At 37.2% G+C, this 18,067-nt stretch overlaps 1 protein-coding gene across 2 annotated transcripts in view; it reads left to right on the top strand.

Moving 5' to 3' along the window:
• GXYLT1 (glucoside xylosyltransferase 1) overlaps positions 1–17,399 on the top strand; it is a 39,553-nt gene extending 22,154 nt beyond the window's left edge. For both annotated transcript variants that reach the window (XM_064142194.1, XM_064142193.1), the window contains 6 exons: positions 1,559–1,733; positions 2,713–2,838; positions 3,646–3,897; positions 11,237–11,360; positions 11,660–11,832; positions 13,294–17,399. In XM_064142194.1, coding sequence (XP_063998264.1) covers positions 1,559–1,733; positions 2,713–2,838; positions 3,646–3,897; positions 11,237–11,360; positions 11,660–11,832; positions 13,294–13,455 — 1,012 coding nt within the window. In that variant the 3' untranslated portion in view covers positions 13,456–17,399. The remainder of the gene's footprint in view (positions 1–1,558; positions 1,734–2,712; positions 2,839–3,645; positions 3,898–11,236; positions 11,361–11,659; positions 11,833–13,293) is intronic.
• The last annotated feature ends 668 nt before the right edge of the window (positions 17,400–18,067 follow it).

Below are 18,067 nucleotides of genomic sequence, written 5' to 3'. Positions count from 1 at the left end.
GAAGAGGAGGCTCAGGGGTGACCTCATTGCTGTCTACAACTACCTGAAGGGACATTGTTGCCAGGTGGGGGGATGGCCTCTTCTCCCAGGCAGCCAGCAATAGAACAAGGGGACACAATCTCAAGTTGTGCCAGGGTAGGTATAGGCTGGATGTTAGGAGGAAGTTCTTCCCAGAGAGAGTGATTGGCATTGGAATGGGCTGCCCAGGGAGGTGGTGGAGGCACTGTCCCTGGAGGTCTTCAAGAAGAGACTGGATGAGGCACTTGCTGCCATGGTCTAGTTGACTGGCTAGGGCTGGGTGCTAGGTTGGACTGGATGATCTTGGAGGTCTCTTCCAACCTGGTTGATTCTATGATTCTATGACAGCTGTCTTCAGAGAGAAAGTCCAAATCCACACACCTTGCAGTGCTTTAGCCTCAAGGACATGGGCAGTGTGTGTGGTTGGTGTGTCTGAGGGGTTTTCCAGAACCACTAGGAGCACCAGGACATCCTACAAGGCCATTTGAGCTGTTAGTTTCCTCCCTTCCCACGCAAGATCATAGAATTGTTCTTTGATTCTGTGAAGAGCAAGGGTTATCTCATTTCTGTTGCTGAGATTAACTGTATTTGTCACGTTGCTATACTGAATGCAGGGAAAGAGAGGAAAATGAACACATGCATAGGCTTAGTGTGTTGTCAGCTGTTTACATTTCAATGTAACTTCATGGGATCTTCTCTTTAACGTAGCTACTTCGATAGCATTCCCTGGTAGTTAGTAATGGATAGTCAGGTCACTGAGAGTTTTTTTAATTTGTTAGTTTCTATATAGCTCTTTGTGATGGTTTGGGTGTTCCCTGCCCCCCCACACTTTAGAAATCACCCAGACTAGTCTCAGCCGGCTCTGGGAATATGAATGAAGCTATTTATTTACAGCTAGCACAATATACAAGCAGTTATTTACAGTATATACAGTTATAGACAGAAATAGACAAGGTAAAAGGTGATACAGAAGCACAACTCCCCTCCCAGAAACCTGAGTCCCCAAGAGGGGCTCTCAACCACCCCTTCACCTTCCCCCTACCCCTCCCTACCTTACCCCAGTCCTAAGGAAGAATTGAGGTTTGGCCAAGAGGTTAAGAAGCAAAGGTTAGTCCAAATGGAAAGTGAGGTTACGGAGTAAGATATTGCTCAGCCAGAAGCTCAAGGCAGAGTGAGACAAAATGGTGAGAGTGTTATCTAATGTTTTCCTTTCTTCTTCAGCATGACTCTGAGGGGAGTAGACATCACCATTGTTTTCCTTTCACAGCCTATGATCTAGTTCTTCTCACCAAAACATTCTACCCTGCTTCAAAACATTCTACCCTGCACACTCTTCCATACTTTTTCCCTCATAGCAGGGATAGTGGGAGGGAATATGAGAGCAGTTCAAGTTAAGCTTATATATGAGGTGCCATGCTGTAGTTTGTGTGTTCTGTTGAAGACATCCTTTGCTGAATATTTTGTTAGATTACAAGCATAGAGCTCTTGGTTAAGCCTGTGCTAGAAATCATGTCAAATGAAAAAAATGTTTTTGTGTCAGATATGATGACAGGAAAACACATCCTTCTGAGAAAATGCATCTTGCAGTGGTTGCCTGTGGTGAAAGACTGGAGGAGACTATTACTATGTTGAGATCAGCCGTTATTTTCAGCATCAAACCTCTCCAGTTTCATATTTTTGCTGAGGACCAATTGCACAAGAGTTTCAAAGACATAGTAAGTACTGAATTTGTTTAATGAATTTGTAGTACAGCCTGAATAATATATAGCAATTTCTCTACTTCTTGGGTAGTAGTTGTGGATGATATTCTGTCAGAAATGCAGAGGTTTAAAAATTAGGTAATATGCAAGTCCTTCATCATGTTGGACGATGCGAATTAAACCTTTTTACTGCAGAAAAATGCCTATTGCTGATACTGGAGCTTTTCATAGAGACAGACCAAAGCAGCCTTGTTTGTCATCTTGAATCTGTTAAATCCAAACCTGATGTTCTGAGTGCTAACCGGTTACCTCATGTGAGCTTATTTGGAGTTGACTTTCCATGAGGAAATAGACATCTCTCCTTTTTTATCCCTGTGCTTAACATTAAGTGTGAGTCAGCCTTACATTGTTTAAAACAAAGGGAAACATCAGTCTTTGAAAGTTGTAGATATTGTTATGTCTAATTTTAGTAAATTCCAGTTAATTAATACAACATTTTGACTGAGTTATAGCAGTATCAGAAGCTGACTAGTACACATTTGTAGAGGATTTTACTGTTTTCACACTTAAAATGTTGCACCATACATTAGTGTGTTGTGCATACTAATGTATACACACTGTTGTCATGCAAACAGTTAACAGTGGTAAAATCTGGGTATACTAATTTTAAACTGAGAAAGAATTAGTTGGTGTTTCTCCTGTGGAAACTAGATAAGAATGGAAAACATTTGACATATTTACTTTTTATAAATCCTAATATAGTTTACTTGCATCTGATATGCTGTGTTTTCTTCATAGTGGCCTGCAGGTGACACTTTTTGTTCAAGCATTTTGCATAGTTGACATATTCTTGTGGTTCAGGTTTCTGTTATGAAGGAGAGATTATGCAATTGTGTTCAGTTATCAGTTTGAATGAGAGATTGACTTATTTTTTGTAATAGAATTGAACTGAATTGAACTGAAGTAATTTTTGTGGTCTGTTCTTTTCACATAGCTTGATGACTTCCCCTATGAAGTAAAAGTTAATTACACGTTATATCCAATAACATTTCCAACTGAGAGTGCAGCAGAATGGAAGAAATTATTTAAACCATGTGCTTCACAAAGGCTATTCTTGCCAGTAAGTTATTCCATAATAGAATTGTGGTAGTTTGTTTATGAATCAAAAAGCTATCCTCATTAATCAAGTTTCAGTTTAGTTTCAAATTAAGAACTACTATTACTCCTTAAAGTTACTTTTATGACATCCTAAAAATGCATCTGAATCCTGTGGTACTTACACACTATGGAATAAAAGTTCTCACTTACTGAATTATGGCACTGTATCTCAGTGAGAGGTACACTCTCATGCCATCCTCTTGGAGTTAAAGATTTATCAGGCCTCCTCTATTCTTTTAATTGGAAAGTATTCTGTATGTGTGCATCTGTGAGGTGTTAAGAGAAAATGAAACAAGAAATGGGCTGTTGTTGGCAGTGTTTCATATAGCCTTTTCTCTGCTTGCCTAAGACAGTTCAGAAATTACAGTTCAGTCTAGATGAATTACTGAGGTGGCAGCTATCACCCAAATACTGTCTCTTCTAGGGCTCCCTTACAACCTCTTTCTTGTTTGATTAAATGCATAGGAAAGCAATGGAACAGGAGTAAGATAGGAACTCTGTTCAGTAATGCTTCACCTGGCCTGCAACCTACTCCTCAGGAGCCTTGGGACTTAAAATGTAGACTGAGTGCCTTTGCATTACTATTCTGCTTCACTCTACAAAATTCTCTAAAGCAAGAGAAGGTGGGAATTATGACAAGTACATGGACTGCAAACTGTTAGTCTAAGTATCAAACTGTATTGTGTAATGACAGCAACCTCTATTTTGACAAGAAGCTCAATAAAATAAAATAAAATTAAATTTGGGTTTAATTTTGTTTCCCTCTCAGTTAATCTTGAAAAATGTGGATTCACTACTGTATGTTGATACAGACATCCTGTTTTTGAGACCTGTTGATGATATTTGGTCTTTCCTGAGAAAGTTCAACTCCACACAAATCGCTGCGATGGCACCGGAACATGAAGAGCCTCGTATCGGGTGGTACAATCGCTTTGCCAGGCATCCATATTATGGAGTAACTGGAATAAATTCTGGAGTCATGTTAATGAATATGACACGTATCAGAAGAAAGTATTTCAAGGTATGCTTAGTAACTTTACTATGGTTTTTGTGGGTTTACATCTTATAATTCTGGTCTTGTTTGAAATTTGCGTGGGACAATCATCTTCAAAATCTTTTTCTTGCAGTAAGGTGGTAAAAGTACACTGTGTTCTGAAATGGTATCTAACTTGTGTTTTTTTAAATGGCATTCACATAAGACCTGGGCTTCTTACATTTCAAGTGTGCTTCATTGTTTTCGTTTTGCTTAGTTCTGAGAGAGTGTGTAAGTTGATGCAGAGATCCCAGAAAATGTGTACTGTCAACTAACTTAAACATGTGTGTAGTAGTGTGGCCAGGAGGTGGTGCTAAAACATTTAGTAACTTATTTTAAGTGTACGTTTACCAAATTTAGTGTTTCAAAATTGTAATCAGGAGATTATCACTCTGAGTATCTTTTGATTTACTTTGAAGCTGTGTTTTCTGTAGAGAAATAAGTTCATTAAAAAATACTTATTAAAGCAGTGTAATAAATAAATGAATTTGCTTACTGCAGCAGCAGAAATGGTCATTGCTTCACAGATGTGGGGGTTTTTTTTATGTACTTGAAACCTAAGTTCAAAGATTGTGAGAGGGATAACCTATTGCTTAAGAGAAGTTTGCTTAAGGGAGAAAAAAATCATGCAATCAAAAACTAGGGGAAGGTGTACCCATAAGAGGGGCAATATAAACATGTTAGTAGACATTACTACTTCTCCCCCATTTCTAGTTTAAAAAGTACTTAGCTTTCATCTCAGCGTTCTTGCTATGGATTTTTGTTATGGAAATACAGAGAATTTAAGAATAATGCATGTCTTTTTAACTTCATGCTTGTCCAGCAATGCTTGAGTGTGCACTGAGGCTTTTCCTCAAGCGTTGGAGGGTAGCAGTGCAAATAAATATTCCTTCTTTGATAGTAAGAAGCAAAAAACAAATGAAAAAAGATGTTGTGTTCCTTGGTGGTTTTTTTGAGGGTTGGGAGGAAAGTGTTTGTTGGGGTTTCATTTTGTATGTGTGTGTGTGTGCAGGTTTTAACATGGCTGTTCAGAACTTATTCCTTGCTTGAATTTTGTCTTTTGTCCTTCAGTTGCTATGCCTTTTCCTCTTTGCTTTCATCATCCCAGTTGTTTATCCTGGACTCCTAGTCTGATTATCTTGGGCAGTAAATACAGATAACAGTGTTTTGATGCATGGTGTTTTGATGTGAATTTTCTGGTTCAGCAAAGACATTTTGAAATATCTTTCACAGTATCACAGTATCATCAGGGTTGGAAGAGACCTCACAGATCATCAGGTCCAACCCTTTACCACAGAATACCCTTCTTGATTTAAAACCTCAGCAGAGTATATTTCAGGCCCTTGTGTGAGAAATGCTGAGTATCCAGGTGTTTTGCCTCTGCCTTTGTATGTTTCTGGAAAGTGTAATGTTTGTTATTTGTTCAAGCTTTGAATTGCTAGAGATAGATGCTTTGTCAGATGTGATGTCTTACTAAGACTCTGTGTTAGACCTCATTGCCTGTAGTCACCACACATATCAGTAGAGACTTTTTGGTATTTGCAAGCTCAGAATTATTTCTGTTGGGGGTCTACCTCATGATGTCTAACCTATGCTGTTGACTTTGTCCTTCCACCTATTAGACAGACTAGAGAAGTGTCCTATGGTATCAGGTACTTGTAGTATGCTCAGCCCAGTCAGAACAGTTTGAGAGTGTCTAATCAGAGGTCCTAGGCTACCTGAAACTTAGGAATGATAGTGCCCGATCATTTTCCTCTCATGTCTCAGCTAGATAGTGCAGCCTGGGTAATTTCCTAAGCAGGAAATTAATTCATTTTATATGATGGTGGTCATTGAAATACTGACTTAGCACTCCGCAGGAGAACCATTTAGTTTATGCTTCCTTAGTACCTAGAGTGTGATCAGTATGAAAGACTGCAACCTCACAGTGAAACTTTGAAAAAGGTTTATGGTAGTGTGGGAGAGTATGGCCTTCCTTGTAACACATACCAAAGGAGCTACTAGGCTGAAGCCTTTAGAAGAGAGGTAAACCAAATTACAGGGTAAGAACTATCCTAATACCCCTTGCCAGAAATGTGGCAGAGGCTTTTGGTCCTTAGAGATGCCTTCACATGTTGTATTTTATTGACTATTCCAGATACAGTAGAACTAGAAAATGCTTCATTGTCTTATGGGAAGGTCCACATTTATTTATGTTCATTCAGGACACTTAGCAAATTCCTCAAGGAGCGTATAAGTTCTGGGAATTTTTCTATCTTTAAAAAAGCTGCCTTTTTGTGTAGCTGTCTGGTGGCAAGAGCTAAACAGTGGAAGTTTTGGATTGGTTTGGATTTTGTAGTTTCTTCAGTCCGAAATGACAGGCTGAGGTGCTTGAGACCTTTAAAACATATTTCTCTGTTGTTACCTTGTTTTGTAAGAGTCAGGAGGAGACAGAAGATGGATAAATAAAAAGGAGAACTGGGAAGTTGAGCCAATGATTATAGTGCTTACCTGAGTAACACAAAACTTGTCGTTCAGTGTATTGCTCCAGGATCAAATTGTCTTTTATACACTTATTTATTCAAGCCTCAATCTTCTCCGAACTGTCAGGTCTATTAATTCCAGACAAGCATCTTAGCTACCTGGCTCTCTATGGTGCCCATGGACACCTGGTCCTAGCTATTTAATTGTCCTGTGTGTTTTGAGACTCTATATATATACAGTACTGTATACATGCAAATATACACACATGTGTGTATATGTCTATATGCATATACACAGATACATATTCATACTATACTGTATTTGGCTGAAATTAGTTCTCCCCCTATAGCATCTTTTGTAGTGCTGTATTTTGCAGTGGTAGCTGGAAGGGTGTTGATAACACATCAGTGTTTTGGCTACTGCTTAGCAAGGCTGGGCTTTTCCAGCATTCTCCCCCACAACAGTTGGCTGATGGGTGGGCAAGATCTTGGGAGGGAACATGGCCTGGCCATCTGACCCAAACTGACCAAAGAGGTATTTCATACCCTATGACATCAGCTCCAATACAAAAGGTGAGGGAAAGAAGGAAGTGTGGGGGCATTCATTGATCACATCTGGACTAGACTTTGTAATGAAGCTTGGTAATGATGGTTAATGCCTGCTAAACAACCATTAGAAAATGGGAATGTGAACATGCAAGGAGTTAGGGATTGAAAAAGTAATAGTAGATGAATGTTTTAATATTTGTAGATGCTTCTAAACTGGAAGAGATGTAGCAAATAGCACAGATATGTTGTTTTAACAAGAAGTCCTAGACCACTGAGGCTTTGTGAATAGAGGACAATGACCTTTGTGAAATTTATTAAGGATATTTGTTGTGCTGCCTGAAGCATGGGCAGTCATGGAAAGGCATGAGGTCTAAGAAAATCAAACATGTGCCAAACAAAATTCAGATAGTGCATGCAAAGGGAGAGGTTCACAAGTATGCTTTAGATTAAAAAAAAAAACAATAAAACAAACAAACAAAAAAACCCCAAACCAAAGTTCAGAGTTTCTCTGACCTAAGCCTATTTATTTATATATATATATATATATATATATATATATATATATATATATATATATATATATATATTTAAATCATTCAGTATTCCTTTAGGCTATACTTTCAAGAAATAAGGTTAGCCTGTGCAAAAGATAATTGCTTCTAAATAGGAAGGTTCTCATCTCTTAATAGCTGTTTGCCCTGCTTTTCTTATTTACCTTACCTCTGATGTTTGTTGGTCCCTTCTATGTTTCAACTAAATTTGGTGTCAGTAGAAAAATAAGCCCTTCTGCTGGATTAGTGAGGTAAATCAGCTCACAAAAACATCCATGCTGTTAATGCAAGACCAGGATAGAATCATGTAGCTAGAAGGGGGAGGCCTTGCTCTCATTCAGTATTCAGTAACTTTAAATTAGTCAATTGCTTGTGAGATACAGCTGCATTTTATTTTGATATTGCTGTATGATTTGAGTGGTCTTCCTCAACTTTGTATTTTCTTCATAGAATTAAGAGAGAGGTAATACTGGGTTGTAGCAGGCTGAATGTAATAGCTCTGTCCCAGAAGACTTCTGCCTGCCTAAGGCTGAAGTCAGACTTAGAAGAAATCAGCAATGACCAAATTGCAGCATTAAAAAAAACAAACAAACAAAAAAAAAAACCTTAATGTTCTTTTGTATATTTGGTTCTTACACATTTTCTTTCACTCAAAACCTAGAATGTTGAGGATTCATAAGAACCTGCTTGTATCAACTTGATGGCATCACCAGAAATGCACGTTTCTTTCTTAAACCTTTTTGAACGTTCTTTGTAACTTTTTGAATATTGGAGAGGAAGAAATCCTTCAATTATCACAGAGTTATTTTTCTAATATTTACTTGAGTACCTGTTGAAAGCAATTCTGTCATCAGTTTTGATTGGACTTGAGCATTCTTAACTTCTCATGCTGTTTGACCTCATTAGAAGCTAAAGTAGAATTTTAAAGGAGGAGATTGTGTTAGTATTCACATAGTTTTTCTTGCTCTGTGATTTCTACACTGTTTTAATTATACATCAGTGCTGATAAATTAATATCTAACCCTTTTTGTGCAAAAGCTACAGAAATATTACAATTTCCAATTCTTTAATCTTATAGCCCTATTTGTCAAGTAGTATTGCTTCTAGACATTTGGCAATGTGTTGTAAGCTGTTACTTGCTTTGCATCTCATTGAGATACTCCTTGAGATACAGTCTGTATTTCAGTGATATTAAAACTACAACTCAAATGAAAATGATATGAAATAATTACATTAACAATCTAGTGTTTCAATGGTTGGCTCTAAAACTTTATTTGCTACTGTATATTCTGCCACTGTCATCCTGGTATCAGTAAGTTAATTAAATTCTGGTCTTAAATTTTAACATCAAGTCACAATTTAAACTATAGGCCAATATTCTATGGATAGCAAAGTTCAGGTGAGGAGCGATCTTTACCCATTGGCTCAGTTCAACTGGTTTGGTTTTTGGAGGGTTTTAGATTGATGTTAAGCCTGTGTTTTCTTTGTTTACTCTTATTGCACTGAGCCTGGTGATAATTCTTGCTAGAGAGTTCTCTTGTGCATTACTTATGCCTGCTGTCATTGAATACTTGCAAGCAATCATAGTCATACATTTTTTAGGACAGAAGGGACTGCACTGTTCCATTTGGCTTCTTATATAATACAAGCTATAGATATTTTTTGTATTCTTGTGTGGAATCTGATAGTATTACTGTTTTTTTGTCCTCAGTTCTGAAAACTTTTCATATTTGGTGGCTGAAATTATTTGAGAAAGGACTAAAACTGAAACTGCTAGTTTTTGCACTTTCTAAAAGCTCAGAGGAGAAAGTTTTGGGCATAGTAGTTCTGAAAAAGGAATCTTTTGATCTTGGTAATCTCTTTGTTTCTTAATATGATGTTGCTGTATATAGATCCCAATCCATAATGGAATGCTTTGGGGGATTTTGGCAACTTCATTAAAAAGAATCAAAGGTACAGTTCTGTACTTGTTTGGAATCTTCTCTCTTTGGGACTTACTGTTATTCCATCTTTACTCACCCAGCTGAATTAGGAAGTACAAAGTGAACAACCGTGTTCCTTTTCTGTTCTGTGTGAGTGTAAACATGGTGTAAACGTAAGACTTTAGCTTCGGCAGATGTAACCTGTTACACTGCAGATGGTTACTCCTTTGGTAATGTGTGGTTCAGTGTAGGCTCAGTTTTCTCTAAGTAGCACCTCCTCAGCCAGAACTGTAGAAGAACTCCTTGGAAGTGATTTTGATGCATCAAGAATTTGGGAATGAAGTAACGTTGATTAGAATCTTGGCTTAGAATCTTACTGCCCTTTGCAAGTGCAATGTTTTGCTTTTGCTGTGGAAATTCCAATTCAGTAGCTAAAACAGTTCAACTCAATGAAAATTCTTTCAAAAACCTTTGAAGGATTTCCATGTTTTTGTGCACTGCTATGTAGCCAATATTTTTTTTTTAGTTGCATCTCTTTGGAACTCTTTAATGATGAATTTTGTATTGATCTGATTTGAATTTTTGAAGTTAACTTTAAAACCTGTATATATTATTACTCTGCAACAGAGGAATTGCATGAAGCACAGATAATTAAATCATGCCCATCTACTTGAATGCATCTTTTAAATGCAGGGTGTGTGTTAAATTCTGCTGCTGTACGTAAAAAACTTTGTTACTTTTTAGAACTCCCTGTTTAAGATGCTTGAGGGAAGTCTTGAAGGCAAAAAATGTGGCAATTAAATAGAAGTAGGAGATGCATTTAATCTTCCCTCTAAAATGATACTTAAGAAATAAAACATATTGGAAATGTCCAGAACTGTTTTCCTTGGATCATAGAATCAACCAGGTTGAAGGAGACCTCCAAGATCAGCCAGTCCAACCTAGCACCCAGCCCTATCCAGTCAACCATGGCACTAAGTGCCTCATCCAGGCTTTTCTTGAACACCTCCAGGGACGGTGACTCCACCACCTCCCTGGGCAGCCCATTCCAATGGCAAATCACTCTCTCTGGAAGAACTTCCTCCTAACATCCAGCCTATACTTCCCCCAACACAACTTGAAACTATGTCCCCTTGTTCTATTAGATGTATTCATTTGTTTAAATGAATGTATTAATTTGTATATGGATATGAATGTACAAATTCCATTTGTAAGGGGAACGAATGTATTTGTTTGTAAATGGATCTATTCATTTGTTTAAAAGAAAAAAACCACATTTGTACTCCCAGAGGTGGGCCATGAGGATTATTGGAGGGTTGGAGCTCCTGTCCTTTGAAGACAGATTGAGAGAGTTGGGGCTGCTCAGTCTGGAGAGGAGAAGGCTCCGAGAAGACCTTATTGTGGCTTTCCAGTATTTGAAGAGGGCTTACGGGAGACTGGTGAGGAACTTTTTAGGATGTCAGGTAGTGACAGGGCTAGAGGGAAGGGAGAAAAACTAGAAATGGGTAGATTCAGATTGGGTGTTAGGAAGAAGTTCTTCACCATGAGGTGAGACACTGGAACAGGTTGCCCAGGGATGTGGTAAAAAACCCATCCCTGGAGTTCTTTAAGGCCAGGCTGAATTGGGGCTCTGAGCAGCCTGATCTAGCGTGAAGTGTCCTTGCCCATGGCAGGAAGTTTGGAACTATATGATCCTTAAGGTCCCTTCCAGCCCTGGCAATTCTATGATTCAGTGATATTTTTAAGTTGGAAAAACAAATGACTGTGATTCTGTAGGGAATTTTTTTCTTTCTATTTACAATTGTGCTGAATATGTGGTGTTTTGCATTGATTTCATTAATAGAACGATATGACGTCAGTCCGATTACAATGGGGAGAAATTCTTATGCCACTATTGAAGAAGTACAAGTTGAACATAACATGGGGTGATCAAGATCTGTTGAACATTATGTTTTTTCACAATCCAGGTAATTCCACTTAATTTTGAGTCTGATGTAACAAAGTTGATCTTTTCAGGTGTTAAAAAATGCAGGAAAATACCTCTAGTAGACTTTCCAGCAAAAGTATTCAAGAAGCTTTTCATGTACATGGTAGTGTTTACTGGGAGAGACAGCATTGAAGTATGCTAGAGTGTGATTATCTGTTGAGTTTCAAAACAACTGTATAGCAATTTGTGAAGCAGGTTAAGAAAAAAAATAAAAGAGGTTAGTGTATTTCCTAAAGTGCTTTTTCATACTTACTCCAGAGCTCTTATTTCTCTGCACAGAAAGTCTTTATGTCTTTCCTTGCCAATGGAATTATCGTCCTGACCACTGTATCTATGGAAGCAATTGTAAGGAAGCCGAAGAGGAAGGCATATTTATTCTTCATGGAAATAGAGGTGTTTACCATGATGATAAACAACCAACATTTAGGGCTGTCTATGAAGCAATAAAAAATGTAAGTGTTTTCAGTATCATGCCTGTGTGAAGTTTATTTATGTATTTTTTAACAGCAATGCATACATTCCGTAGGTTTGTGGATACTTACCTTGATTGCAACAACTTTTTTTTCCCCTTTAAAGTGATGTTAAATGTTTCACCAGTTTTTCATTTACTGCTTGATTATGATTCCAATGTATTCCTTTCTTGAGGAGTGTCTTTTGAAATATAGTGTAGAATATGTCTAGGTTGGGATTCTAAAACATTGCCTTAGGTTGTCAGCGTCTATTTAAAAGCCTTTAGTAAGTACATTCAGTAGACCTTGCATGAGCATTTGAAGATCACCAGATGCTTCATTTTCCTGGAAGGTTTAAAAAGCAGAAAAATACCCTCTTCACAAGTTTCTTTGTATTTACTGCAGCATGTTGACATTTAATTGCAACTAGATTTGGATTATAGAAAACAATTGCTTTTAGTACTGCGTTTTGACCTTTTGTAGAGATTCGATCCATTAATGTTGTTGTTCCTTTAAGTACTAAGCCTGGTGTTTCATTCTGTAAATAAGTCATCTAATAAACTATTTATCACTGCATCAGTATTCTCACTGAAGAGCTGTAAAATTTAGCACTGATGCCCATTTTAATGTAGCAGGCTATTGTGTGTGTATAACCTTCAAAAATCAATAGTATATTTTAATGGTGCTTTATTACGTGTTGTCGTATGGATATAAAAATGAAGAAAGTACTTTTGGAGGTCTGAGAATACATTGGAGGCAAAGTGAATGTGCTTCCATAAAAAAATATGATTTCTTTGTTTCCTTTGAGCATTGTCAAAAACAGAAGAAAATAATATTTCTTTTTATTTATGAGCCCATTTGGTTTATGAATATGTCAGAGAAAGTATGTGAAACGCTGCTGATTCGGTGGTAATAAGATGAACAGAATATTACTTTGAAATGCTGTTTTAGCTTATCATTTGTTTATGAAAAATACTGCACTGCTGAATTAATGACTTCTTTATTTCACATCCGTGTTAAACATAGTATGTGGTTGACCATCATTCAGTTTAATGAAACTTCAGTAGCACTACTTTTTCATGCTGCTGTTTCATGATAATTTGATAGGCATTGTATTCCTTACAAGTTATATGGCGTCCAAGAAAGTTACTCTTCAACAAATAACCAGAAATCACTTGAGCCTGAACATTTTTAATTCAGTGAGGTAATTTTAAATTTCCTTGTTGCCTGTCTAGATCTCTTGGTTTGCTTATGTTTTGGGTTTCTTAAAATAAATCTTGCTTGTTAGGCTCATGGAAAGCATTATAGAATATTTCTGTAATTTTAAACGCTGCTTTCAAAAGCTGAGCTCCTGGAAACGTTTAATAAACCTATAGAAGGCAGTTTTATGAAGCTCTTTAATAAGCTCAAGTAATGATATTCTTCCATGTTGACCATAAATCTTCTTTTCCTTAACCTCTGCAGTATTCATTTGGAGATGATCTGGTTCGTTCCCTGTTGCGGCCCCTAGAACTGGAATTGCAGAAAACCATGCATACATACTGTGGAAGAGTACACAAAGTGTTCATAAAGCAGCTGACAAATAGCATAAAAGACTTGAATGCCAGAAGATCAAAGGGAAGGTGATCTTTACTCCAAGCTCTTAAATCAAGAGATTGAATTAGCATACTGGTCAAAAGGTGCAAAAATTCTAATCAGGCTTGAATCGGCTCTTCATGTGCCCAGGTAAAGGCTTGCTAGCATGCATAAAAATGAAGAAGATATTCATGTAATGAAGAACAGGAACTTTTTTCCTGCAAAGGTGACTTTGCTCTTTTGAAGTTTAATCACTGCTAATGTTTATCTTGGAATCATCCATTGAGTTGAGTGTTACTGGCTTCTGTGGTCAGTAGTTTTAGTCTGCATAATTCAGTTATCTAATGATCAAATGAACAAGGAGGAAATGAAGATGGCTCAATTTGGGAGTATACCTCATATATTGTCTAAAATTCTGTTAAACTGTGAATGTAGCAATAACTGATTCAGCAGTGCTAACCTCACTTTAAAGGTGTGAGCCTTTATGTAAACAAAGGTGTTTACAAGTACAGAAAATACTCTGTTTTTAAAGAAATGTGACTTAATCGGTGACAATCTGTATGTGCCTTTCCATGTTCATCTCTTACATGTTGAAGTACTGTTTTGACAATCTTGCTTATCTTAGATGTAAACTGCACACTAAATACAATTGTCTGAGAAATGAATGACTAGTGTGTGATAGCAGATTTCTCTGTTACTCGATATAGAGACTTTTTAATAGACAACATTTGTTTCGATGCTGTTAAGCTGTCATGGCCAAAAGAGTAGATTTGAGGTTATTTTCTTTTAGCAGAAATTCAGTTTGAAGTTGTCTGTTCTACAGTGGGTTTGTTTGGCATTTGTTTGGTTTGGTTTTTTTTTAATTACATGATTTTGTAGCTTTATAGGGCATTTTGGAAGTAGGAAAAAACCCCAAACAGTGGAATTCTGTTGCTATTGTATTTTGTTACTATGAATTGTGATAGAATCATAGAATTATTTAGTTTGAAAAGACCTCCATGATGATGGTTATGATAGAATGTTTAGTACATGTAAGCAAAGAGCTATAACCACAGTTCTGATGCTTCATCTAATGGTATATTAGATTGATTTATTAGAGATTTTATCCTGTTACCATCATTTTTTAATAACATGGCTTTAAAATAGCTTGGGGCCAGACCCTCAACTACGTGAATGCATTGCTGTCAATAGAGTGATTTACAGCAGGTTAAGGATTAGGCTTTCTTTAGTTATCTTAGTGAAAAAGAAGAAAAGTTCTGTTTATGTAATACAAACTCTTTTTCAGAGGAAAATATGAAGAAAAAGACTGAGTTCTAGTGTTACAGTAAAATATTATTTAAACTTGCATGATATGAACTGCATTTGTAAAGTATATTTGAACTTGGATAACCCATCTTAACTGAGATGAAGTCTTCATAAAGTGAAGTTTTGGATTCCAGAAAAGTTCCTGTGTGTTGAGCGTGGAAGATCTACTCACTGACTTGCACCTTCATCCCAACCCAGTTTTAGAAGCTTCATTTTTGTAGCTCTCTCTTTGACAAAGGCAGGCTGACTCTGACTCCCAGATCCATGTGAGCTGGGAAAAGTACTTCAGGAGTACAAAGACATAATCCGTTGTAAGCAGAGTTCATATTCTGCTTCTTATCTCCCTGCTGGCTCAGGGTATAAATTTCTGGCATGGAAACTAGGAAGAAGTCTGCCTTATATGTAGTTATGGTCTCTTTTCCTTGCTGTGTAACCTTTTGAAGTCTGAAAATCTAGAAATCTGTGTAACGGTGAATACTGTTATTGACTGATTTTACAATATGCAATGCGTTATTTTTTTACATAAATACTGATTTTTATATCTGTTTGTCTTCAACTTTTTTGTACTGTGCGTTCGTATTTTAAAAGTTCTTTCTTTCAGTGTCTTTTTCTTGTTGCAGGAATTGTCAGTTTTTATTTGATTTTTAGTATGTCCTACGCATGTGAAGATACTATTTAAAACCCAATGAGCCCTTATAGAAGAAAGTGGAATGTGAGCACTAGTAGCAACCTTTCCTCTTAAGTTTCAATTTTCATGGAGGATTAGAGCAAAAAGAGTTAATATTTAAGCTGTTTATATGATTAAAAGAAATGTACTTTATGCTTATGTGAAGAGATATTTACTTAACTTACAAATAGAGAATATATTCTTATAGCTTTTGTTTAATTTTTATTAATATAACCTTAAACTGCTTACCTCAACTATCTATTTGCAAGCAATAGTACTCATGAACACTTTCAAAATCATTAACAAACAGCTTGCTTAGTAGCTTCCATTAAGTAACTCTCCAGAGTATTTGTCTGTTTTCAGTGGGGTTTTTTTTAGTTGTGTAACTCTTGTTTCTGAAATTGAGAGATGAGCTTCCTTTAAAAAAAATTGACTTACAAAGAAAACATTTGTAAACAGCAAGATTAGAAAAGCAAGAAGAGCGATAGAAAAGTTATACTCCCAGACATTTCAATACTTGTTTCTAATGTGTGTGTGTTTATATGTGTATATATGTGTGTGTAGAAGCTTTCATCTAGCCAGTGAATCTTTATTGCTATCTAGCTTTAGAAACTTTGTAACTAAATAATTGAGAAAATAAGTCCTGACGACTTAGACAACTTCAGAAATCTCATTTTTGCAGGTTTATTTATAAAAAAAATATTCAGTGCTGATAGAAGCATAAAGTTTCATAGTAAGAATGTAAACATAGGAAATGTAGCTTTAGGTTAAATTAAGGTAAATCTGTTTTCATCATGCTTGATTTGTCTGTATTTCATGGTGCCATTATTCTGTCCCTTTTTAAAGAGGTCACAGTCTCATGGTAAAGTAATCTATATGAAGATGTGTTCTCTCATTTGCACAAAGTTCTGTCTCTTTGTAGGTAGTACGAAAGGGCAGCTGTCCCTTGATGAGACTGAAACATCCTCATGTAATAGAAGCATAGAATGGTAGGGATAGGAAAGGACCTCTAGAGATCATCCTGCCCAACCTCCTCCTGGCTAGTACAGGTATGCCTAAATCAGGTTGCACAGGAACATGACCAGGTGGCTTTTGAAAGTCTCCAGAAGAGGGGACTCCATAACCTCTTTGGGCAGTCTGTTCCAGTGCTCTATCACCCTCAAAGTAAAGAAGTTTCTCCCTGAGTTCAAGTGAAACCTCTTGTGTTCTAGTTTGTTGCCCTTTGTCCTCTCACTGGTCACTGTTGAAAAAGAGCCCAGCCCTTATGACCCTCACCCTTTATATATATACGTATATGCATAGAGAGTGTCACTTCTCAGACTTCTCTTTTCCAGCCTTCAGAGCCTCCGATCTGGGGCCTCAGGTTGTACCAGTTTTCTGTCCATACTAGAGGTACTCCAAACCACACAGAGTTTGCACAGTTTCCATCTGTGTGCTTTTCATACCAGCATGACAGAAGCCAGCCAGTCTTCTTTCTTTCTTCCTCCCAGATTAGGCCTTCCATTTAGACAGCATGCAAAAGGAAATAACTGCAACGTGGTGGTAGGAGGAGGGACGAATCTGGGTCTGCTTGGAAGGTTTAGAAGCAGAACATGTAAGAGGCAAAGCTGAAGGTGTAATAGTTTTATTTTTTTAATCATTGCTGCGTATTTACAGTTATGGATGTGCTGGTGCTTGTGGTGGATTAAATGGAGTGAAGCTGAGGGGCAAAACCAGTCTATTTTAACTCATCTTAGCAAAACACTAGACTTTTCCTGCCTGGTTTGTAAAGGTGTCTCTGAACACGTGGACATGTCTAGAATTTCCATTTCTTAAAAGTTTTAGGTTCTTTTTCATTGTCTCATTTCAAATTCAAAGATTTTCAACTCTGAAGCAGGTTTAACAAAATCCATTTACTGACTATATAATTTTGGTTTTCACCTGGTTAAGTGACATACTCCTGTATAATTTAAATGAATGTGTAGGCTGTTCGCGTGTGTCCATTTATGCCATTTTCAAATAAATGATCCATTTTGAATATTTACTACTTTTATGTTCTTTTCTGTGCTATCTAATTTGGTTACTGTAGTTGTAGCTTCCCTGCCCACTTCACTACTTCATGGATAAGTGGCATTTGGAATTTTGTGTGTTAACATAAGTTGCAGAGACATATCACGTGAGGATGTGACATTATTAGCAGGAGGTAGATTCTTTTGTACCATTGACTACGAATTACAGAGTAACAGGAAGGTTCTTTTCACCATGAATCTTGGAAGAGATCTCATATGTGTCATTTGTGGCTGTTGCTGTGAGACTGAGCGCTTCTGTGCACAGAAACACTGAGGAGTCATGCTATAACTTGCATTGTTTGTAAGGAACCTTAAGTATTTTTTCTGTCGTGTTTTTAATCTCTTTGGATGTATGGAAGAGCAGACATTGAGGTGGATTAGGAACTGGTTACAAGATAGAGTTCAAAGAGTGGTGATCAATGGTGCTAGGTCCAGCTGGACAGCTGTAACCAGTGGAGTCCCCCAGGGATCAGTGCTGGGTCCAGTCCTGTTCGACATCTTCTTCAATGACATTGATGAGGGGACAGAATCTGCTCAGCAAGTTTGCTGATGACACTAAACTGGGAGGCTTGGGTGATACAGCTGAAGGCTGTGTGGCCATCCAGAGACACCTGGACAGACTGGAGAGCTGGTCACAGGAACC

The sequence above is a fragment of the Pogoniulus pusillus genome, chromosome 4 (genome assembly GCF_015220805.1).
Source record: "Pogoniulus pusillus isolate bPogPus1 chromosome 4, bPogPus1.pri, whole genome shotgun sequence".
In the NCBI taxonomy this organism is placed as follows: Eukaryota; Metazoa; Chordata; class Aves; order Piciformes; family Lybiidae; genus Pogoniulus; species Pogoniulus pusillus.
This window is presented reverse-complemented; position numbering and strand designations above follow the sequence as displayed.